The following is a 26,420-nucleotide window of genomic DNA, read 5'->3' on the forward strand; positions in this document are numbered from 1 at the left end:
AGACCAGCCTGACCAAGAGCGAGACCCCCGTCTCTACTAAAAAATAGAAAGACATTATCTGGACAACTAAAAATATATAGAAAAAATTAGCTGGGCATCGTGGCGCATGCCTGTAGTCCCAGCTACTCGGGAGGCTGAGGCAGAAGTATTGCTTAAGCCCAGGAGTTTGAGGTTGCTGTGAGCTAGGCTGACGCCACAGCACAATAGCCAGGGCAAAAGAGACTTTGTCTCAAAAAAAAAAAAAAAAAAAAAAGCATATAGCTTAACCTTTTAGTTATTCCACATATATGGAAAGTAATCATATTAATACTATCGTTTTCAATTATAAGGTATACTTTTAACATTATGAAAGCACAAATTCAAACCTAGAAGTATCTGTGGATCAAAGACTAGTGAATGTCAATAGACACACAGCAAGTTACATTTTCAGAATGCTCAAATAGGCTTCTTATCCATAATGGAATAAAGTAATCTCCTTTCTATATAACTTATAACTTTGCAGAAAGTGTATGGTCCATCCTAAAGTGCTGAGAAAAGATGCTGGTAAATCCAAAAAACACAAAGAGATGGTATGATAATGGTAAGACAGAAAGAAAGAATGAGCTGCAAAAAAGGCTAGAAAAACTTAACCCTTCTTTGGCCCAAGCAAGACTACAATAACCTATAAAAATAAGAAAACTTCTTACGCATAGCAAAAGAAATAATTCATCCATAAACTGTCTACCCTTTCCTTGAGAACTCTCTTTAAAAGAAAAACATGTTCTCAGCGTTGCTTCACACATAAAAATAAACCAAAATATAATTAATCGAAAGCAGGCATCAGCAGATGGGTAATGTTTGAAAAGACAGGTTTGCTGGATTTTTGAAATACATTCATTAGAGTATCAAGAAAAGTCTAGGAAAGTATCAAGAACAGTCTAGGAAATATGTCAGATTTTTAAAAAACAAAAACAAATACTCTGGTTTCTTCCCCATCACTCGAGCTATACCATTTCACCCAGTCTCCCATTAACACCCTCATGCCTATGTGAGGACCTGAATTTCAAAATGCTGCTCTCACTACCAGTCCAGAAATACCAACACCACTACCAACCACCACCCTACCCATCCTGCTTTAATCAGATTTGACTAAACCCAGACATTTCTCCTCCTAAAACTCTAAGACCCCTGCTCATCCATTGACCCAAGATTCCTTTGGGCATCCCACTTTGAAACTATAGAAGCCACCAGACATGACTCCCTTTTCTTATCTACCTTCTATACTGATCTAACTTCCTCCCCAACATACTCAGAAATAGAGTCCTATAGTGTCATGTTTCCTTACCCCTTGCCACTGCCTTTGTTGGTCTTTCTTGAAATTCTAAAACAGGTCTCTTAAATATCCCGATATTTTTCTCATTTTCAATCTCTTCCTCTTTATCCTCCTGAGTGTATTGAAAAAATCCTTCCCTTAATTTTAATCACTAAGTCAAGCCCAGAATCCAGAATGACTTTCTTTTCCAAGACTTATTTAATTTCTGGCCTTAAGATAAATAAATAGTCTTATTTTTCTATTTAACTATTTCATGTATGTAAATATTATCTAGATAGATTAAAGTAAGATATTCTTTGTTGATATTTCCCATAATAGCTTTCACCCATTTATTCATTCAACAGCTATTAAGTGCCTGTTCTGTGCTAAATTCAGTCAGGCTAAAATATTATAACAAAAACGTACTGAGATTCTGATACGTGCAAAGCACCATCCTAGATACTCAGAACACATTCTAAATATGAGATCTCCTTTCAAAGGCCTTAAAATGTAGATGCAGAGTTTTGATGCACTGCAAAAAAACCCAAACTACTAATTAAAGACAGCACATGTAATGCTCTAAGTAAATGAATGGTACATAGAATAAGGGTAGGAATTCAGAGGGAGAAATGAAGAAGGTTTGAAACACAGGCTTTGTGGATGAAAAGAGAGACTGAATCAGAGCTGCAAGTGTATCATATATATCCTCCCTTTTTATTTTTTCTTCCAAATCTACTACTCTTCCCAACTTCTTTCTTCCAGACTCAATAATGTTAGTAAGTGATATAACAAATATAAATGTACCTAAAATAATACTACCATAGTATGTGATGAATAAATATTTCCTCTGGTTTGCAAATTTTGTGCTATCCCCTATCCCCACCTCCCAAACAAGAAGGTAACTGACTTCTTGGAATCATTTTGGACTCTTCCTTCTCTTCATTCTCAATATCCTCTACCTATATCCAGTGACATCCATTTCATTTCAATTAATCTTACCAACATCACTGACTTAGGGTATTATCATCTCCCAATGTACTCTTCCACAAATAAATTAATATAAAACTTTTTTTCTGTCATTTCCCCAGTGAGGAATCTGCAATTCCATGCTGTTGCCAATACTATCAATTATAAATAAGCTCCCCAGCTAAGCTTTCATGATTTTATATGATCTACTTTACAGAAAAGACCTTGTTCACTTGGCAGAAGGGTATGTCCTTATAATCTCTCCTCTCTACTTCTGGAGCCACATGTTCCTATCAATTTTCAATTTCAATTTTTAGTATTTTCACTCATTCTCCCACCCAATGGAGTAAAAGTATACTCTGCTACTAATTCCATTCCCACCCATCTTCAAGGCTCTGCTCCTTCACTCCCTCTCTTAAACAGTCTCCCTGACTCCATCAGCTATGTCTTCTCTTAAAAGCAGACTCAAATTTCCTCTATAAAATAAATTCTTGTGGACCAAAATTTTTCCAACTGCTATCCTTCTTCTTTTGGACAAACATTTTGAAAGAATAATCTGTAGTTAGCAGATAGAGATAAAATAGCTATCCCCAAATTTAGAGAAATGGTTATTCTAAGAGTAAAAATAGTACAGAACCGTATTTTAAAAAAGATGTATTTGACTATCACTAGAAAGAACCTGTTTCAAAACACTGCCTAGGAAACACTCAAGTTGAATCAAGGTGACCAAAAGTATAACAAGTATTTAAATGTAAAAAGAAAGATGTAACACAATTAACTGTACTACAAACATACTGTCTAAATAAAGAATGTTAGCAATATTTGAGGGTATTCATGGAGTCTAGAAAAGGAGAAATTTAAGAACAAGAGTATAACTCTGTGTGTGTGTGCATATATATCTGTGTATTTCCTGTATGTGAGTGTGCATCCATCTTCCCAGGATGGGTTTGGCAAGAGCAGTTAGATGTAACTAGCCAAAACGAAGACTTCAAATTCCAAGCTGACAAAGCCACAGCACAGCGCAGGGAGGTGAAGCAGTACACTGATGCATAGAACTTTGTGAACCATATCCCTTCCCCTCTGCCTGACCCATGATTGTATGCTAGACTTTGAAAGCAGCTACATTTGTCAGGAGAGAAAGTCCATAGCTGTCCTTTGATTTTGAAAAGTTTCAGGGATCCACAACTGGGGAAAAAAACATTTTGATCTACTTCTCAATTACATTTCTCAACTATAAATTTACACTTTGGTTGCTATACCAGCATCTTATGATTTAGATGAAGTGATCAAACAAACTAGCCTTCCCTTAAACAGTGCTACCCATCTCTATCCTACTTAGACATCCTATTCTCCAACTTCCATAAAATTACAAAATTTAAGTTCTTTCTTTTTCCTCATGGCAGTTCTGGATCCATCCTTCCAGTAATATATGCCTTTATTTTAGGACAATTTCAGTAAATCTACATCAGTGGTTCTCAAAGTGTGAGGACTCCTGAAGGTCCCTGATAGTAGTCCATGAGATCAAAACTACTTTCATAATAATGCCTACCTTTTTTACTCCCCTTCTCTCACAAGTATACAGTGGCATTTTACAAAAGCTACATGACATGTCCCCACAGACAGAATATATCACTACAGATAAGAGAATCCAGTTAAATTAAGCCAAACAATAGAGAGATTTGCAAAAATGTAAAGAATTCCCCTCTTCTCACTAAATTTTTTGTTTTAGAATATAGGGTTACGGCCCGGCGCGGTGACTCACGCCTGTAATCCTAGCACTCTGGGAGGCCGAGGTGGGCGGATCGTTTGAGCTCAGGAGTTCGAGACTAGCCTGAGCAAGAGCGAGACCCCATCTCTACTAAAAATAGAAAGAAATTATATGGACAGCTAAAAATATATATAGAAAAAAAAAAATTAGCCGGGCATGGCGGCACATGCCTGTAGTCCCAGCTACTCGGGAGGCTGAGGCAGTAGGATCGCTTAAGCCCAGGAGTTTGAGGTTGCTGTGAGCTAGGCTGACGCCACGGCACTCACTCTAGCCCGGGCAACAAAGCAAGACTCTGTCTCAAAAAAAAAAAAGAAAAAGAATATAGGATTACTTTTTCATTAAAAATGTTATATGCTAGGGGAATCCCAGCACTTTGGGAGACTGAGGCAGGAGGATAGCTTGAGCCCAGGAGTTTAAGGTTGTTGTGAGCTAGGCTGATGCCATGGCACTCTAGCCCAGGCGACAGAGCAAGACTCTGCCTCAAAAGGGGGGGGGGGGTGCCAAAAAATGTCAGAAACAGGATATTTAAACAGTCACAAAAAATCTCCTCCAAGATATTTGTCAATTATAAAGGGAAAAACTATAACTTTACAGTGGGGAAATCTGGCAGTAAGAAAGGATCAAGGTTAGTATCACCAGTTATAAGACACATTCACATTATGCCCCCCTGATATGATGCATTGAGAGGGACACAACATCACTTCTGTGAGGTTGTCAAAAATGCAGAGCTTCAATCTAACCACAAGAAAACAGACAAACTCAAATTGAGTGACAATCCACAAAATAACTGACCAGCACTCATCAAAGTATCACGGTCATAAAAGAAAAAGTAAAGTCTGAGCAATTGCCACAGGTTAGAAGAGACTAAGAAAATACAATAACTAACTGAAATGTGGATCCTGAATTGAATTCTCGGACAGAAAAAACACAATAGTGGGGAAAACAGATGAAATTCAAAATAAGGTCTGTAGTTTAATAGTATTTTACCAATGTTAAATTCCTGGTTTTGACAACTATACTACATGGTTGTATTAGCTTTAACATTAGGAATGGCTGGGCATGGTGGCTCACGCCTATAATCCTAGCACTCTGGGAGCCCGGGGCAGGAGGATGGCTTGAGCCCAGGCTTGAGCTCAAGAGTTTGAGAACATTAGGGGAAGCTGGGTTAAGAGTTTACATGGATGCTACTACTTCTGCAACCTTAAGTCTAAAATTATTTCAAAATAAAAAGTTAAAAACTGTTCTAAGACTCTGATTTTTCTAACTATAAAAATAGTCAACATTTACTGGTGTTTTGCAAGTTTCTGATTCCTCTTCCTCAGCATAGTAAACTAAGATTTATCTACCATTTACTGGGTTTCAAGCACTGTCCTAGATGCTAAAGATACAATGGATGGGGAAGACACATGGTCTCTATCCTGCACAGTCTATTGCATCTAATCCTACAGTAACCCTATGGTAAGTGTTTTCATCCCATTTTAAAAATAGAAAACTAAAGCCCAGGAAGGTTAAGTCATTTGCCTAAAATAACATTAATTAAGAGAGAAAGCCAAAATTTAAATCCAAGTCTTCCAAATCCAGTGACTGAGATCCTAACTATTAAGATCTGTCATTTAAATTATATTTGTGTAATATACTTAGATACCATTATATAAATTCTTGTCCCGTTACCAATAAGGAACCTAGAACTTCAGGGAAATAAGAATCTTGCCCAAGCTGTTAAGTGTCAAAACTAGACTTAAACCAAGATCTGACACCTTTCAGTCCAGTGTTATTTCCACTACTATAAATGCTTTTTAATAAATCCAAATTACTCAAACTTACTTAAAAATGCTTTTTGTATATATTGTACTTTTCCATATATGAACTATAGTTGCTTCCAGAATATGAAAAGAATTTCTAGTGGTTCTGGAATGTCTCATGGATACTACTAAAGAAAAAGTTTTTTAAAAAGTGGAGAAAACACAAACAATATTTAAGTAAAGCATTAGAAGACTTGAGTCTCAATGCCATCTCTTCCAATTACCAGCTGAGAGAACTTGGATTCCAGATGCAGTATGACAAAACAAGAGTGGGAGTTAAAAGAAATAAAAATCCAGTTCCAGATAGTAATGCTAACGGTGTGAGGTTGAACTACTAAAATTTGGTTATTTGGAACTTTGTTCACCTATAAAATAGAAGGAAAAAAACCTCACAGGATTTCTGCAGAGTTAAATGAGATTATATATGTAAAGCATAACTACAGTATACTGTAGATTCTTGATGCTATCATTATCATAATCATTTCTCATCTGTTAATTGGTGGTAGTAATAATATCCATCTTACATCAGAAAATCAAATAAGATTACATAGAGTAGTTTGAAAACCTTAAAGTCCTAAATAAATATATATGGTTATTATTATCATACAATTGCAGATATGCAATTGCTTGAATACAAAAAGGGTTACCAATTTCTACAGAATTATCTGCACTTAGACAACTTAACATTTAAAACTCAATGTGGCTAAAATAAATCTTTCTTTTCAAATTATATCCTCCTTCCAAATTCCCTGCCTTTCAATTATCCCAGTATCCCACCTAAATATTCTATATTTTAATTTTCTTCTCTACCTTCCACCCAAGACCAAGTCCAGTTGTTGGGGTTTTTTCCTAAACACAACACACAAATCTAGAAAACACATTTCACATTTCCTTCTCTAGATCATTTATAAAGATATTAAGTTGGGACTCTCATGTACTACACAGAGAAACTAAATTGGTCATCTTTTGTGGACTACAATTTGGCCAACATATATTAAGACCCTTAAGAAACCTATACTGAAGAAATAATCTCACATATAACATCACAATGTTATTTATAATAGTTAAAAAAAAGTTAAGTTATAATACAGCTATATGGCATTATACACTTATTAGAAATCTGACTTTTGAATAGTATTAATGACATAGAGAAATGCTCATGGTTTAAGGGTGACATAGATAAATATGTAATAAACATTTTATAATTTTATACAAACATATATGCAACAAATCTTGTATAAACATACAAATACCTACACAGGGAAACAAAAAAAAGAAACACTAAAATGCTAACAATGGATGTTAACAGTAACTCTAGAGTAATAAGATTATAACATTTTTATTATCATCATAGTTTTAAAATTTTTACAATCTTAAAAAGATACTAAGTCCAGTGTTAGTGTAAATCCTTAGTATCAAAGAAAAAAATCTACTTATTATTATCTTATAACAACATACTGAGTTGTTCTAAAAACTGAAACATTAAGACAGCAAACTGAACTGAAAGAAAATCTCTATGGGTGAGTCAAAAAACAAAAAAAAACAAAAAAAAACCAGACATCAAATAAATCTTGATCCCCACCTCACATCACCAACAAAAATTAATTTCAAATGGATTGTCAATCTAAATGGAAAAGGAAAACCATAAAGCTTTTAAAAGTTAACAAAGGGAAATATCTTCACAAAGTTGAGGTAGACAAAAATTTCTTTAAAAGGACACATGATACACTAACCAAAAAGAAAATACTTATAAATGAAATCTTATTAATATTAACTCCTCTTTATCAAAAGAGTAAAAAGACAAGCCAGGGCCGGGTACAATGGCTCATACTTGTAATCTTTTTATTTTATTTTAGTTTTTCAATTCAGGATATTATGGGAGTACAAACATTCTGGTTACACACAATGCATTCGTGTCACCCGTCCCGGGGCTATAAGCATAGAGACGGGGTCTCGCTCTTGCCTGCTTGGTCTTGAACTCTTGACCTCAAGCAATCCTCCGCATTGGCCTCCCGGAGTGGTAAGATTACAGGCGTGAACTACAGGTCAGGAGTTCAAGACTAGCCTGAGCAAGAGCAAGAACCCACCTCTATGAAAAATAGAAAAATTAGCTAGGCACTGTGGCATGTGCCTGTAATCCCAGCTGCTAGGAGGCTGAGGAAAGAGGATCAATTGAGCCCAGGAGTTTGAGCTTGCAGTGAGCTATGATGATGCCACTGCACTCTAGTCAGGGCAACAAGTGAGATGCTCTCTTAAAAAAAAAAAAAAGACAAGCCAGAATCAGAAATGAAAATTATAATACAACAAATAAAGAACTACTACAAATTTGCAAGAGAAAGAAACCTAATAGAAAAATGGGCAAAACATGAACATCTACCTTACCAGAAAATAATATCCAGATTGTCAATAAACATGAAAAAATAGTTAATTTCATTAGTTATCAGTGAAAGGAAACCTAAAATCACGTTGCAATTCCTGTACACAACCACCAAAATGGCTAAAATTAAAAGGACTGGCAATACCAAATAGCAAGGATATGGAGCAACTATAAATTGGCAAAACCAGTTAGAAAAACTTTGACAGTAAGTACTAAAGCTGAACATACGCATACCCAGCAAATTCAATTCTAAGTATACAACCAACAGAAATAGGTACATACATGCACCACAAGGCACATCCAAAAATATTCACAACAGCACTTTTCATAATAGACCATATCTAGAAACAATCTATATGCCGATTATAACTAGAATGAATGATATTCACACAACCAATGATGCTACAGAAATGAGAATAAACTACTGCTACACAGAATAACATGGCATAAGCAATGTAAAACAAAGAAAGCAGACACTAGAGTACATAGTGTATACGATTCTATTTATTTCAAATTCAAAATCAGGTAAAACTAAAAGACTATGATGAAAGTGTTAGAATAATGGCAATCTTTAGGAATTAGAGAAGGACTGTGACTAAAAAGGATAGAAGAGGAGGGCCTCTGGGATGCTAGTAATGGTCCACAAGATGTTCACTTTTTGGAAAATGCATCAAGAAGTACATTCACAATTTGTGTACTTCTCTATATGAATGTTATATTTCAATAAAAATACACATAAAGAAATAATGCTATAAATGTGCATACACAAACACACACACACATATACAAGCATGTTCCTTTCATCATTTCATTCAAACAAACCAACCTAGTAATAAGATAAATGTCAATCAATCGGGGAGTGATTAAATAAATTATGGCATACCATTTAATCAGTCATTAAAAGAAATAAGACAGTTTTATATGCAACAACATGGAAATCTCTACAAGACATGTCATTAAATGAATAATGCAAATTTCAAATGCACACAAATAGCATTATCCAATTTATATAAAACAGAATATTCATATATTTACATGAAATACGTTTATATTATATACCCAAAACATTATATAGACAAATACACATACACACAACCAATATGTTTATTTATAATTGTAAAAATTTCCAGAAAGATATCAATATTAGTAGTTATCTCTTTGGAATTAGAGCAGATAGGTTGAAAACAAAGAAATTTTACTTATTTTCTTTCATATCATTTTAATTTTCACAATGACTATACAGTTCTTTTATAATAAATTACATCATATAATTATGAAAAGACCAAAGTAGACATCTCTGAAACTGGTCGAGCTGGGCTGACCCTATCATAGCCTTCTCCTAAATGATTTCCAATTTGTGGACTACTGATCTAAGAGCATATTTCTCATTTGGAGCCACTGTTTCACAATTCCACATGAAGCAATTAGACATGAAAGATTAGACAGAACTACACTAAGAGTGTTACAAGAGGGGCTATGTTATTAAAGTCATCTAGAAAGAAATCTTCTATTAACAACTTATGTCCATCTAAGGGTCAAACAACTTTAAAGGCAGGGGAGGATACTGAAAAATAGACCATACTGGGTTGGCTTCCTAAAACAATCTACTAGGAGAGATACTCTGATACATCTACTTATCAGGTGAGTTGAAATCAACAACATGACTCTCACCAGGAAAGACTATGAAGGAATAGTATCCAGTCCATGCTTTCTGCTCAAATATTGATTCCTATTAGATGAGACAATTTTTTTTTAGGAGTCATGTAGCATGTGAATAAAATTTTGTGAAAAACGTTAGGAGGTGCCATATGTTCTCCTTAAAACAAGCTCAATTAATCTACTTTTGAAAATGAGATTCAAAGAGTATGCTGAAGTAAAAAGGATTTGAATGTATTTCAAAAAAAGAAAAAAGATGTAATCCTAGCACTCTGGGAGGCTGAGGCGGGCTGATCATTTGAGCTCAGGAGTTCAAGACCAGCCTGACCAAGAGCGAGACCCTGTCTCTACTAAAAAGGAAAAAAAAAAAAAGAATAGAAATTAGCTGGACAACTAAAAATATACACAAAAATTAGCCAGGCATGGTGGCACATGCCTGTAGTCTCAGCTACTCGGGAGGCTGAGGCAGGATTGCTTGAGCCCAGGAGTTTGAGGTTGCTGTGAGCTAGGCTGACGCCATGGCACTCCAACCCAGGCAACAGAGCAAGACTCTGTCTCAAAAAAAGAAAAAAAGAAAAAGCAACTCTTGGAACATATAGGCCCTATAAAAGCCAATGCAATCACTTCAAAAGGTAAGGACCCAACATGCAGTGAACATAACAATACCACTGAATCCCTCAAATGAACTTTAAAAGAAATGCAATGGTAGTAAGAATTGGATACAACTTATAAATGACTTTGAAGAGATATACAATGTAATGGATGACAAATTGGGAGTTAGCCAAAGAGAGAGGTAGCAGTATATCCTGCCAATGCTATTTAAGCAAACAAATACAGATTTGTCACCTTCCAGATGATTCTGAAAGATCATTTGTCACCAATAAATGCAATCCAATTCTTCAATTAAAGTACAGTGCAAAATGTGTGCCAAAAATAATAAATACCTTAAAGCCACTGAAATGAGTAAAATAATTCCTTTTTCTTTTTTAATAGGAGGAAAGAAGTCACCAATCTCTAGCATCCACATATTAGGTTTTTATTGACCGGTGCTTCACAGATGTGAAAGAATCAGCTATACCATCCTCCTTAGACTAAGAATAGAATTTAAGGAAATTTTAAAACTAAAAAACAAAACATAGGTTTTATACCAATGGTCAAACAGATTTTGTTTCCTAGGCCATTAAACACTTAATCATAAATACAAAAATGTATGAAAGTAGCAATTTTATTCATGCAGCTTTATAGCACAGAAATTCATGATGAAAATAAAATGCTACACAAATGCTGATGCATATTTTTTCAGGACTTACACATATCTGAAACATTTTTACTTTATTACATCATGACTAGAACATGATTTTTTAGATAGTCCCTAATTCATAATATCCCTTCACTCCTTGCAAGTGATACAATGCAATAGTTTTCTAGGAGGCAAATGTAGCATATATCATTGTGAATCACAATTTCCTCCATTTTGTCAATACAGAACGTTAAGTCTTTCCTCTTAACGTGTTTTCCATCAAACTGGAAAAATAAAGACCATAAAAATTTATGATTGTCTAAATCTGCCTGAGTGGATTTGAGAAGAACAAAAAGGGTAAGTCAAAATTTTTTTTGTAATTTCTGAAATAAATGTAGTTTCTGAGTTGAAAGGCTTTCTGGTGCAGTGCTATCTAACAAAACATTCTGCAGTGATGAAAATGTTCTTTATCTATGCTGTCCGATACAGAAACCATGAGCCACATGTGGCTACTGAGCACTTGAAATGTCACTAGTATGACTAAGGAACTGAAAAATTAATTTTATTAAACTTTAAATATCTAACATCTAGAAAACAAAGTCCTGATGAGTAAACTGTAGGCATTCAAAAGTTGGCCTATACTTTACTGTCAAAAATGTAGGGCAACTGAGCTGAATCTAGGTGACTGATTTAGAGGGTCAAGATAAATTCTGAAAATTAGCAGTTATAACAAATGAAGAACTTTTACTTCACCTGTCACCAGACACTAGGGAGAGAGTTTACTAGGCTACAGAATCTAAAATTAACAATTTAAGAAAACTCAAAACTTAACTTTTTGTTTTGAATTAACAAAAAGGCCAAGCACAATGGCTAACTCCTGTAATCCCAGCACTTTGGGAGGCCAAGAAGGGAGGATTGCTTGAGGCCGGGAGTTCAAGACAAGCTTGGATAACACAGTGAGACCTCCTCTCTACAAAATAAAAAAATAGCTGGGTATGGTGACACATGCCTGTAGTCCTAGCTACGCAAGAGGATGACGCAGGAAGATCGTGTACGCCCAGGAGTTTGAGGATACAATGAGCTATGATCATGCCACTGCACTCCAGCTTAGCAGGGAGAGACCCTGTCTCTTAAAAAAAAAAAAAAAAAAAAAAAATTTAATATAAAATAAAGTTCTTTATAGCTTCCAAATGAATAAGCAAATGAAAGAAGAAAACCATTAACATGTTCAATACCAATTATTATTATTTTTCTTTTAGCACAATCTAGAAAAAATGTGAATGAAAGCCTGTTAGCTTAAGTTTCTTCTACACACTTGGGGACTTGGATCATGTTGTTCTAGGTCAATGTTCTCTCTTCAATTCAAAAATGTATATTCATGGTCCTAAGACCTGCCCTTTACCACTCTGCCTCATCAACAAGAACACATAAATAAGAGATACAATTTCGCATGTCTTTTATGTTCTACTATAAAGCAATGTTATGTAAATCCTAAATTCTGGCCATCTGGTACATGGCATGATACAGCTTTTCATAATGGACTCAAATTTATCATTATTAGGAATAACAGGACCCAATTATGGGTTACCATAAAAATGGAATATCAAGCAGACATTAAAGAAGTTTTAGAATAAGGAGTTGAGAAAAGTTCAAAATATGCTAAGCGAAAAGCAAAGATAAAAAGCAAAATGATCCTACATATGGTATACATATCAAAAAAGCATAAGGCACATATACCAAAATGTTAAGAGTGATTATATCTGGGTAATAGGAGTATGGCTGGGTATGATTTATTCTGGAGATACAACACCTACGTTCACACAAAAACCTGCACACCAGTGTTCACAACAGCTTTATCTGTAATAGCCAAAACCTGACAACTAAATGTTCCTAGATAAATGAATGGTAAAACTGTGGTAATCCATACATCCATATACCACGGATTACTACTCCATTAAAAAAAAAAAAAAAGGAATATATTACTGGTATACATAACAACTGGATAGCTCTCAAGAGCGTTATATTGAGTGAAAAAAAAGTCAATTTCAAAAGGTCACATACTGTGTGAGTCCACCGGTATAACATTCTCAAAATGACAAGGTTACAGAGATGGACAACAGATTAGGGATAGCTATGGGTTAGGAATGGTGAGGGGGAAGAGAAGAGGTATGACTATAAAGGGGTAGCACTAGGGAGATCTTTGTCACGATGGCTTATTTTATATCTTGACTGCATTGGCAGTTGATTATACAAATCTACACCTGATAAAATACTCAACATTGGATATATCATAGTAATGTCAATTGCCTGATTTTGACATTTCAGTATAGTTTATATAAAATGTAACCACTGGGATAAACTAGATGAAGGGTACACGGGACCTCGCTGTACTATTTTTAGAACCTCCCATGAATCAATATAATTTTAAAATAAAAAGGTTTTTTAAAAAGTAAAAGGATAGATCTTGTCCCTTCCCCTTCCTGCTCTTCCTTATCCCCTTACCCTCCATGAACCATTCAGTCTTAAAGCCATAATTTGGGGCAGAAAAAGATGTCAGATTCCAAATAGAATTAAGAGGGCATCTTCATGGGAGGGCTGCCCAATACAAGATGTCAGAAGCCAAGCAGGGTGAGGAGGTTCTCCAGGCAGAAGGTCAGCTTAGCATGAGGTGTTAACGCCCAGGCAGCCTAAGGAAAGGTCTACATTGCAGGGAAGGGCAGCCTGGAGGGGTGTCAAACGCTAACTGCGGTGAAGAAGGTATCAACCATACAGAGGATGGGGTGGTGGAAAGTACTGCGGTGGGGTATAGAAGCCTAGGGACATCTGCATTTGGGTGGGGAGGAGGTAATAAGTAAATATATTAAGGACAACAAAACCAGGTTTCTCATTGTCAAATGTATTATATTCTCTGGTTGTTAGACTGCAATTGGAAGTAACAGTGTGAAATCATGGTTTTTAATATTGACAGATATGGGAAAAATTACAGAAATCAATGTATATACATGTAAACATATATAATTATATACATACATATATTCTCTAGCTCTGTCCACTGAGAGGACTGGGAACAGCTATATCCCAACTGCAGCACATTAAGCACCCAGATCTTGGCTTCTAAATATCATTCCCCACTAAAATGAACCAGGGTTCCTTGGAGAAATGGCTGACTCCAGGACTGAGGCAGGAAAAGTACAAGTTAAGCCTACAACATCTCATGCCAGAAAGCAAGGAAGTATTCAAAGATTGATGAGACGTCTCAAAGAACACAGAGCCAGCTTAAAGAGGCTCCCATTAGCCAAATCTTAAACTGAGCACTAAAATAATCATGGTAACAGATTTTAACCCAGTGAATAAAATTAAAACCCTAAGTCCCTATTGATACATATAAGTAAATTAATAAATTAAAAAGTGTGATGAGGAATGAGATTAACTTTAACGTGGTGAAGGCTGGCATATGCCACTTGAATCAACTGACCAAAGTGAACCATCATCAGAATGGAACAAATAAAAATCATGCGCTACCTGTTACACTGCAATAGGTAGAAAATGAAGCATTATTTCTATGGTATTCCTGCCAGATACTTGACTTAAATCTCATAAGGAGAAAAAAATCAGATAAACCCAAACTGAGGGACATCCTACAAAAATGAAAAATATAAATTCAAACAGTGAGAAACTAACCCAAACTAATAAAAACCAAAGAGACATGACAATTAAATGCAATGTGTAATTGTGAATTGAGTCTTTTTGCAAATAAACTTTAACTGTTGGAGATTCCAACAGTCTCTCTCAATAACTGATAGAACAAGTAGATCAGTAGGTAGTATATAAAAGAGTTGAAGGGCCGGGCGCGGTGGCTCACGCCTGTAATCCTAGCACTCTGGGAGGCCGAGGCGGGTGGATTGCTCGAGGTCAGGAGTTCGAGACCAGCCTGAGCGAGACCCCGTCTCTACTAAAAATAGAAAGACATTATATGGACAACTAAAAATCTATATAGAAAAAATTAGCCGGGCATAGTGGCGCATGCCTGTAGTCCCAGCTACTTGGGAGGCTGAGGCAGTAGGATCGCTTAAGCCGAGGAGTCTGAGGTTGCTGTGAGCTAAGCTGACGCCACGGCACTCACTCTAGCCTGGGCAACAAAGTGAGACTCTGTCTCAACAAAAAAAAAAAAAAATAAAAAAAAAAAAAAATAAAAGAGTTGAAGATTACAACTAGACAACTTAAACCTAATTGACACTTACAAAACAACCCACTCAACAACAGCTAGAATACACATTCTTTTCAAGTAAACACACAACATTAACCAATTAGAGGTGAACAGGCACTAAAACAAATCTCCATAAATTCAAAATGACTGAAATAATACAATGTATATTCTCTAACAACAATGATTAGATACCAATGACAAAAAGATATGCAGAAAATTTCAAATAACTCAGAAATTAAGAACACTTCTAATTAACTCATGGGTCAAAAAGAAATTACAAAGGAAGTATTTTGAATTGAATTAAAATGAAAACATAACAAAAGCAGTGCTGAGAGAGAAGTTTATAGCTTCAAATGTTTACATCAAAAATGAAGGTTAGAGTCATCTAACCTTCCACTTTTAAAAGCTAAGAAAAGAAAAACAAATGAAAACCAAAGTAGTAGAAGGAAAGAAATAAATAAAAAGGAATAAAAATTAAAGTGAACAATAGTGAAAATCAACAAAAGCAAAACATAGATTCTTTGAAGAGGAGGAAAATTGATAAATCTCTGCCTAGACTAGAAAACTGATAAATCACTGTCAACAAAAAGATAAATTACCAGTATCAGGAATGAGAAAGAGAAATGAGGTTATTTGGACTATAAAAGAAAATATTATGAAGAACTTTGGTCAATTAAACAATTAAAAGGAAATGGACATATTTCTTTTTTTTTTTTTTTTTTTTTGAGACAGAGTCTCACTCTGTTGCCCGGGCTAGAGTGAGTGCCGTGGCGTCAGCCTAGCTCACAGCAACCTCAAACTCCTGAGCTCAAGCGATCCTCCTGTCTCAGCCTCCCGAGTAGCTGGGACTACAGGCATGCGCCACCATGCCCGGCTAATTTTTTCTATATATATTTTTAGCTGTCCATATAATTTCTTTCTATTTTTAGTAGAGGTGGGGTCTCGCTCTTGCTCAGGCTGGTCTCGAACTCCTGAGCGCAAACGATCCGCCCACCTCGGCCTCCCAGAGTGCTAGGATTACAGGCGTGAGCCACCGCGCCCGGCCCGACATATTTCTTTAAAAATACAATTTACCAAAGCTTATGCAAGAAAAAAATTTAAAATTTGAATCATAAAAAAAAATTTGAATCATCTGTTTCTTAAATGTATTTTAATATTTAATATTAAATATAATAAAATAATATTTAAAAATTTATGTTTTAAAACTTTCATACAAAGAAAACGCAGACCTATATTAGTTTTACTGGTGAAACCTACCACACATACACAGTAAAAATAATACCAATCTTACAAAAAGTCTTTTGGAAAATAGAGGAAATACTTCCTAACCCACTTGAGGCCAATATACCTAAAAATAAAGATATTGCAAGAAAAAAAAAACAGACTAATATCACTCAAGAATGTACACATAAAATTTAAAATTTAATAAACTGAATCCAAAAACATAAAAAAGAGGATATATCATGACCAAGTGTGTTGTCCCAGGAATGCCAGGGTTGTTTAATATTTGATAATCAGTACAATTTACCATATTTAGAGAATAAAGAAAGCATAATCAATCATATGATCATTTTAATACATGCAGAAAAAGTATTTCATAAAGTTAAACATCCATTCATGCTTAAAAAAGAAATTCAGCAAACTAATAAATCTCAGCAACCTAATAAAAGTTATCTATAAAAAACCTACACCTAACATAATTCTTTTTTTTTGCAACAGGGTCTTGTTCTGTTGCCCAGGCTAGAATGCAGTAGCGTCATCATAGCTCACTACAGCCTCAAACTCCTGGGCTCAACTGATCCTCCAGCCTCTTCCAAATAGCTGAGACTGCAGGCACCAGCTACTACGCCTGGCTAATTTTTCTATTTTTTATAGAGATGAGGTCTCGTTATAGTGCCCAGGCTAGTCTCGAACTCCTGGCCTTAGCATAATTCTTAAGAGCGGAAGACTGAATGCTGTCCGCTTAAGATCTGGAACAAAGCAAAGATGTCTACTCTGACTCCTGTTATTCATCATTGTTCTATAGGCCCTAGTCAGTGCAATATGAAAAGAAAAAGAAAAGACATTCAGATCGGAAAGGAAGAATTAAAACATATGAACAATAAATATGGTAGTGAAGAAACCTTCTATATCCTAGGAATAAACAATTAGTATTTGAAATTTAAAATATAGCATTTACAATAGCATCCAAAATAAGAAATATTTAGGGATAAATTTAACAAAATGTGTCCAATAATTCTACATTGAAAACTACAGAAAAATGCTAAAATTAATTCAAGAAAACCTAAATAAATGTAGAGATATACCATGTTCATAAATTGGAAGACATTATTATTTAGATGTTGGTTTTCATCAAATCGATATATAGAAATCAATGCAATCCCAATAAAAACCCTGCTGGCTCATTTTAAAGAAACTGAAAGGCTGACTCTATATATGAAAATGTGAAGGACCTAAAATATTCACAATAGTTTTGTAAAATAGTAACAAAATTGGATGACTTATACTACTTGATTTCAAGATTTACTACAAAAGAAAGCAATCAAAACAGTGTGGCACTGGCTGGGCATGGTGACTCATGCCTGTAATTCCAGCACTTTGGGAGGCCAAGGCTGGAGGATCACTTAAGGCCAGGAATTTGAGACCAGCCTAGGCAACGTAGTGAGACCGTATCTCTCTAAAACATAAAAAAAAAATAAAATAAATTAGCTGGGCGTAGTGGCTTACACCTGTAGTCCCAGCTACTGGGGAGGTTGAGGTAAGAGGATCACTTAAGCCTGGAAGTTCGAGGCTGTGGTGAGCCATGATTGAGCCAGTGCATTCTAGTCTGGGCAACAGAACAAGAGCCTGTCCCTCAAAAAAAAAAAATTTTAATAAAAACTTAAAAAAAAAAAAAAAAAAAAAAAACCAGTATAGTACTCATTTAAAGACAGGCACTAGATCAAACAATGAAAAAACTCCCCAAAAATAAGATTTGTACAAAAATGTACAAAAAGAAATGAAAAAAAGACTTGTACAAAAACTTTCATAGCAAGGATCGCTTGAACCCAGGATGAGGTTGGAGTAAGCTATGATGACACCACTGCACTCTAGCCAGGGCGAAACAGTGAGAAACTTTCTCCAAAAAAAAAAAAAATTCACAGCAGCTTTATTTGAAATGATTAAAAACAAGAGATAACACAAATAACCATGAAAAGGAAAACTGATACACAAATCTTAGAATATTAAAATGACAGAACATTATCCAACAAGGAAAAGGAATGAACTACTGATGAACTCAACCAGCATGGATGAATCACAAAAACATTATACCGTACAAAAGAAGCCAGACACAAAAGAGTTACATGAAGTTCAAGGGACAATAATCTATGAAGAAAAAAATCAGAACAATTGTTGTAGAGGGGATTAACTGGGAAGAAATACAAAGAAATTTTCTAGGATGACAGAAATATTCTGTATCTTGATGGGTTGTGGATTATACAAAGTTATGCAGTCGTCAAAACTCTGAACTATAAACTTAGGGTCCAAGCATTTCACTTTAAACTTTTTCTCAATTAAAACAAAATGTGTATTTTCACTCAAAAAATTCTGATTGCCTACTATAGTCCAGGTATTAAGAACACAAAATTTAAAGGCAAGACACAGAAAAGAGACCTTTAAGTATTAAGACAGTCTTGCAAGCAAATAAATGCAAAGTTAGTTACCATAATGAAAATCACACAAAAGAGAAAGCATTTAAATTGAAAAGTGAACAATAGATTGCCAAACAGAGATTACAGGCATATACAACATGCACAAAAACAATAGCAAAAAAAAAATCACAGTGGACCTAGACAACTTAAGTAATTTGATATTCTTAAAGCATAAAGGGGGGATGGAGGGGCTGAACTACTGTTTAAAAAAAAAAAAAAAAAAAGCTGGATAATAACGGACCTGATTATGAAGGCTATTTCCTCCCATGCAAAACAGTACACTTTATCTGGCAATGAGAAGTACATATCTCATTTGGAAAAATCACTATAGAAACTTTCTGAAAAATCAGAGACAGTATAGGCTACAGTCAATTCAATAAAAAGGCTATTTCAACCTGTAGACTACTTCATCCAACAACAGCAGAATGCACATTCTTCTCCAGCTCACATACAACATTCACCAAGACAGACCACATTCTGGGCCATAAAACACACCCTGACAAATTTAAAATTACAGCAATCAGTATCTGCTCTCAGGTCACAATGAAATTAAACTAGAAATTAGTAACAGAAAGATAGCTCAAATATATCCCAAAACACTTGGAGATCAAACAATACACTTCTAAATAAAGCATGATGCAAAGTAAAAAAATCTCAACAGAAATTAACAGATATAATGAATTACATGAAAATAAAAATACAACTATCAAAATCTGTGGGATGCGCCGGGCGCGGTGGCTCACCCCTGTAATCCCAGCACTCTGGGAGGCCGAGGCAGGAGGATCATTTGAGCTCAGGAGTTCGAAACCAGCCTAAGCAAGAGCGAGACCCCCGTCTCTACTAAAAAATAGAAAGAAATTAGCTGGACAACTAAAAATATATAGAAAAATTAGCCAGGCACGGTGGCACATGCCTGTAGTCCCAGCTACTTGGGAGGCTGAGGCAGGAGGATTGCTTGAGCCCAGGAGTTTGAGGTTGCTGTGAGCTAGGCTGATGCCACGGCGCTCTAGCCAGGGTGACAGAGCAGGACTCTGCCTCAAAAAAATAATAAAAATAAATAAATAAAAAATCTGTGGGATGTACCTAAAACAGTGATTAGAGAGAAATTTATAGTATTAAATGCATATATTAGAAACAAAAAACTCTAAAACCAATAACCTAAGCTTCCACTTTAGGAAACTAGAAAAAGAGAAAACTAAATCCAAAATAAGAAGAAGAAAAGAATAAAAATTAAGAGCAGAAATCAATGCAAATGAAACAGGAAATCAAAAGAAAAAATTTAACAAAACCGAAAGCTATTTCTTTAAAATATCAATAAAATAAACAAATCTCTACTGGGGAGTAGGGGGAAATGGGGAGTTGTTCAATGGATACAGAGTTTCAGTTCTGCAAGATGAAAAAATTCTACAGATTTGTTGTACACTGATACGAACATAGTTCACAGCTGTATACTTAAAAATGGTTAAGACAGTAAAAAAGTACGAAAAGCATAATCTTGGCCAGGCACAGTGGCTCACACCTGTAGTCCTAGCTTCCTGGGAGGCCGAGGCGGGAAGATAGCTGCAGCTCAGGGGTTCGACACCAGCCTGAACACAGTGAGACCCCGTCTCAAAAAGAAAAAAAAAGAAAAAGAAAAAAGAAAAGAATACGAAAAGGCTTAAGAAAAAAAGACAGAAAACAAAAATAATAACAAAAATGAAAGAGGGGACACCAATACAGACCCCAGGATATTAAAAGGATAATAAAAGGATACTGTGATCAACTTTGTGCCCACAAATTTGATAACTTTGATGAAATAGAACAATTCCTTGAAAGATACAATCTGCCAAAATTCACACAAGAAGAACTAGACAATCAGAATAGACCTATATCCATAAAAGAAATTGAATCAATAATTAATAACCTTTTAAAACATAAAGCACTAGACCCAGAGGGGTTCACTGGTGAGTTCTACCAAACATTTAAGGAAGAAATCATACCAGTTCTCTACAATCTCTTCCAGAAAACAGAAGCAGAGGGAATACTTCCTAATTCATTCTATGAACAGGCATTACCCTAAGACCAAAACCAGACAAAGACATTATAAGGAAAGAAAACTACAGACCAATGAACATAGATGTAAAAATCCTCAAAATATTACCAAACTGAATTCAACAATATATAAAAAGAATTACACACCACGACCAAGCAGGATTTATTCCAAGTATACATGGCTGGTTTAACATTCAAAAATCAACTAATATAATCCATCACATCAACAGGCTAAAGAAGAAAAGGGTATTGCAACAGGCTAGGCAAAAGTTGGTGAGTACACGCATTAGAACACAACTATAAATAGTTATCCATTCATTCACACCATGTGCCAACATCTGGGATATAGAGGAAAGTAAGACAAAATTCCTGCCCTCACAAAGTCTATGATCTATCGGAGAGACAGACACTGAAGAAGTAATCACAAGTTCCTATCGCAGGGACTCAACCAGGAGTCAATAGAAGTAGTAGGATGCTGCTGATAAAGCACAATCTACATTAAAAAACAGGGATGGGGTATGGCTAAGGGGAATATTCCAAGCAGGATATATGAAGGTCCTGAAGCAAAAGAAAAAGTACAGCATTTTGGATGAACTGAAAGGAACACAGCTTTAATATTACAGAAAGAAGAGATAAGAATTACAAACTGGTCCTTGGGTAAAAATAAAGGTAGAAGGCGGCAACAAAGATATGGATGCCTACCAAAAAAAAAAAAATCTTAAGTGATGTCTACGGTAGATAGCAAAGAGGGAACGGCTGATATACTTTAAAAAACTAAATAGAAAAAGCAAGTGGAGAATGAGAATAGGGGTATATTAGCAAAAAAATAATAATAATAATAATAAAGAAGGCAGGAATTCCCAGGAGTTACAGAATTTAGGAAAAACCCTTGAGCATGTGATCTTCTCGTTATGTTTAAGCTTCAAACTTTCTACTCTTTAAAAGGAAACCCAGAAGTTAAATAAAATATCTTTAAAAATTAAGCACTTAAAATTTAATACACAAGTAATCCTGCTAGATATACAAATGTTATTCTGGAAAAAACAATGTTTCTAAAATAATGTAATACAAAAACTTAATTTTGCCTTTCAAATATGATTTCTGTCAATATTTTAGTATATCTCTTCAAGAACACTATTTAGCCTTTAAACATTTCATGAAACTTCTTGAATGATTTGCAGTATTATTTAAAACAAAACTAATTATGTTTCTAACTACAAGTGTAATATCTTATAAAGGAATTACTTACAGGGACATTAAGTGCATACTGTAGTCCTTGAGGAAGTCTTTCGTGTGTTTCCATCTGCTCTTCATCATTTTTCACTGTCTCCTCATGGACCATGAGTTCATCATGTGATATCATATCCTGTTGTCTCATTTCACTTTCTTGTAACACTTCATCTGCAGCAAGGATCTCCTGGTGAGGCAGACTTCGATCCTGAAGTACTGACTCCTGCAGCTCTCCAGACACAGTAGACTGGCCAGACACTCCACCCATTACAACCATTGCCCTGGAAGACTGCATTTCGTCTATGCCGCCACATTTAAGAAACAATCCTTCCAGTTTGTCGTCAATGTTCATGCTTAAGTATAACTGCCTAGAAAGACCAAGTTTGGCAACAAAACATAATAAATTAGTTTTATATGCCTACATGACTTTTTTAAAATTTCAAATTATGAATCTGAAGATTCAAATAGAAAAGTTTTATTCATATAATTCAGAATCGCCTCCAATTTTAAAATTACCAAGATAGGTTTCCAAAAGCTGGTAGAATAAAACACAAATTTTCATTTGATATTAAGACACAAAATCCTAAATCTATTTCATTATTGAAAAATGAGACTGACATAAAATAAACTAGGGAAAGGTATTTGTGACAGAAGCCAAAGGATCCATATCCTTTAACATATTAAAATGTCTTAAAAATAAAGAGATGAATTCAAGAAGGAGTTCTCAGAGAATATTATTAGGCAAATCACTACAGAAAACTTAGAAATAAACATACAAAATATAGTCATACTAGTAACTAAAGATATGACCATTAATTAAAACAGCAGAACCATATTTCGTCCACCAAACTAGTAGCAACTCTTTTAAAAAATACATCCAATGTTGCAGTGGTTTTTAAAAAAAAACAAAAAAAAAAAAAAAACACCCACCTACTGATAATGGGAGCATAAATTAGATCAACTATTTTCAAAGGCAATTTGGTAATATGTATCAAAAGCCATAAAAATGCACATGTTCTTTCCTACATTTAGGAATTATCCTGATGAGATCAGAAATATATACAAAGATATGCACCGAAAATCACTACAGCAGTGAATATAGTAACAAAAAACTGGTTAAAGGAAAATTGGTTAAAGTATGTTCAGAGTTACTTTTTTTAAACTGGACTATGGTGGCTGGTGGCTGCAAAACTAGGCAAATTTACTAAAAATCGTTGAATTGTATACTTGAAGTGGGTTAATTTTATTTATGTAAATTATACCTCAATAAATTAAAAAAATAAAATCAAAATAGTGGCTGCCCTTTGGGTGTGGACGTGCTGCTAATAAGAGGCAGGAAAGGAGAACTTCTGGAGACCTGGTGATGTTTTTTCCTTGAAAGGAAAGCTGGTTGCACAGGCATGCTCACTTTGTAAAATTTCAAGATGCATGCTTATGACATGTGTACTTTTTTTCAGTTATACTTCAATAAAAAGTTAAAGTCTGTTGAAAGTGAAAAAAATCCATGCAGTCATAAAAAAAGTGTTCTTGAAAAATATTTGAAGATCTGGGAAAATATCCCAATATACTAAGGGAAATATGTGCATATATATGTGTATGTGTATATGAATGTACACAGGTTTATCTAAAATGCTAACAACACTGACATATCGATTATTGGTGGTAAAATTACCAGGCTTTTCAAACTTGCTTTTTCTCTAATTTCAAAACTTTCTATAATAAATTTTTATTGCTTTTTCAAATGTTTTTAAATTGGTTAAAACAAAAGTATTGTTCGCATTACTAATATAGTCTTAGTCAGACATGATTAAATAAACGTAATAGAATGTGATAAGAAGTTAAGAACTAGACACTATTAAATAATTACATTATCTTATTTTGTCCATTATTACAGGAAAGACAGGCAAATTTTTTTTAGGCAGTATTTTAAATCTGTCCTTCTAATGGGTTGCTGTAAATTCATATTCCACTTGGTTACTATAGGAAGTGATGTAACAGTAATTATGAAATCCAAAGAAACTTCATCTCAAAAAAGATCAAAGTGTCGGCAGAAAGTTGTTTTTTAAAAAGTTTTATTACCTGATTATGTGAAATAAATATATACTCACTACCCAGTATAAAGGACCTACAATTAGTAAAAGCATTAAGTATGTTTCGATTTAGTCACCTCTTTCCCAAATTAATCATGTAAGTAATTACCACCGCCTTGATGACAGCTTTCAGCAAATAAATGGTAAAATAAACTCCAGTACACTACTGAAATCAAAATACTCTTTCATTTATTAAGGCAAGTATCTGATTTTACTGTTCAAAATCTTTAGTTAGCAAACTTTAAATCTAAAGGTCAAGGATTTTAAATATATCACCAAATAATTACTCTGTTCAAATATTCCATTTACCACATTTCTTAAAGAATGAACTATCCTACAACTAAATGATGCCTAAGTCTTTTAACATTTGATTATTCTAGCCATTTCTATGGAAATTTTTACAAATCAATTATACTCTCTTTTAAACTATTTACAGTTTTCTTAAGGAATGTGGAAAGCCCCTAACTTAATAGAGACATATATACACAAAGCCATCCTTGTATTATGATTCATTGTTGCTGCTGAAGCTGCTATTGCCACATACAATATTATTTTTAAAAAACTGGGAGCTTTTAGAGAATATAGGATATGTAAAAGAAGAAGTTACCAAAAGAAAGACTAACTTAGAAAAAATGACTCAGGGCAGACTCTGTTTTGTCTGTTGTTTTAAAAAAGCAGCCAAAGTTGAAGCTGACTTGTTGATCTAACCCAAGGTCTACATTTCCCTACAGCAGTGGTCCCCGACTCCAGTGTTTTTGATCATGTACCCCATTACTTTAAAAATGTTTAGCATAGCCTAATATGTGCATACTACTTAAAACTATATTCCTGTGGTATTGTGCCAGTACATTATATATATTAACAAAAAACAGGCCATGTGTGGTGGCTCACACCTATAACTGTAGCACTTTGGGAAGCTGAGGTGGGAGCATCTCCTAAGCCCAGGAGTTTGAGGTTGCAGTGAACTATGATGACGCCACTGCATTCTAGCCCAAGGTATAATAGTAGTACCTTGGGGACATAAAATATTTTGGAAAAAAGGTATAAAGTGCCAGAGTGAAGGACTTAAAACAGGAAGATAGTACACCTCAATATAAAGGCAGTAAATTAAAAAGAAAGTAGAAATATTTCAAGTGGAAGACAAACCTGACCTCTTCAAAAATTTTCCTGAAAATATACCATATGCACAGAAAATAAAAATCTTTCTTCCATTTTACATAGTTACTTATTCTCACGGCCCCAAATTAAGCCATACATTTGAAGTTAAACTGGCTAGCCCAGAAACTATGTTTCCAAAATACCCTGAAATTTCCCTGAAATACCAGAAAATACTAACATATCAACACAGATTCTAGTATCAATGAACAAGGTTTTAATACTTCCAAAGCCTTGGAAAAATCTACCACAATGAAAACTGCATGTACTCTTGACCCAGCAACTTCACTGCTATGGATACATAGTACACAATCCTCTTGGTTTATTCATAGACGTTCACCACCAAAGGTGTATGCACAAGGATGTTTGGTGCAACATTTCAATGGGAAAAGACAAAGACTGGAAACAATTTAAGCATCCACTGCTAGGAGACTTGTTACATTAATCATGATTCAACCACCCAATGGAATATATGCAGCCATTAAAAGGAACAGGGTTAGCTATGCTGGTTCTCCAAGAAACATCAAGTGAAAAAATCAAGAAGAGACCAACGTAGATAGTTCAGATCCTTTCCACACTTTTTTTAAGACAGAGTCTCGCTCTGTCACCCTGGCTAGAGTGCAGTGGCATCATCACAGCGCATTGCAAACTCAAACTCCTGGGTTCAAGGAATCCTCCTGCCTCAGCCTCCCAGAGTGCTAGGATTATCACCACGCCTGGCCCATATAATTCCTTAAAAAGATAAATAGCTCCAATCAACAGTTATTCTGAAGAGAATTTTTTTTTCTGTAAAGAAACTTAGTGGAATTTAGAAAGTGAAATAAGAAAGGATCTATACCAAGAAGACTGATTTTAACTTTTTATTTTATTCCTTTTTTTAACTATGTACCTAGTATATTTTTCTTTTTTGTTGTT

General features: G+C 34.8%; 1 protein-coding gene across 9 annotated transcripts in view; it reads right to left on the reverse strand.

Annotated features, from left to right (window-relative positions):
- The window catches only part of ZNF148 (zinc finger protein 148), a 130,896-nt gene that overhangs the window by 54,776 nt on the left and 49,700 nt on the right, over positions 1 to 26,420 (reverse strand). For all 9 annotated transcript variants that reach the window (XM_069475149.1, XM_069475147.1, XM_069475145.1 and 6 more), the window contains one exon: positions 22,280 to 22,628. In XM_069475149.1, the coding sequence (XP_069331250.1) occupies positions 22,280 to 22,612 (333 nt within the window). In that variant the 5' untranslated portion in view covers positions 22,613 to 22,628. The remainder of the gene's footprint in view (positions 1 to 22,279; positions 22,629 to 26,420) is intronic.

The sequence above is a fragment of the Eulemur rufifrons genome, chromosome 7, assembly GCF_041146395.1.
Source record: "Eulemur rufifrons isolate Redbay chromosome 7, OSU_ERuf_1, whole genome shotgun sequence".
Classification (NCBI taxonomy): domain Eukaryota; kingdom Metazoa; phylum Chordata; class Mammalia; order Primates; family Lemuridae; genus Eulemur; species Eulemur rufifrons.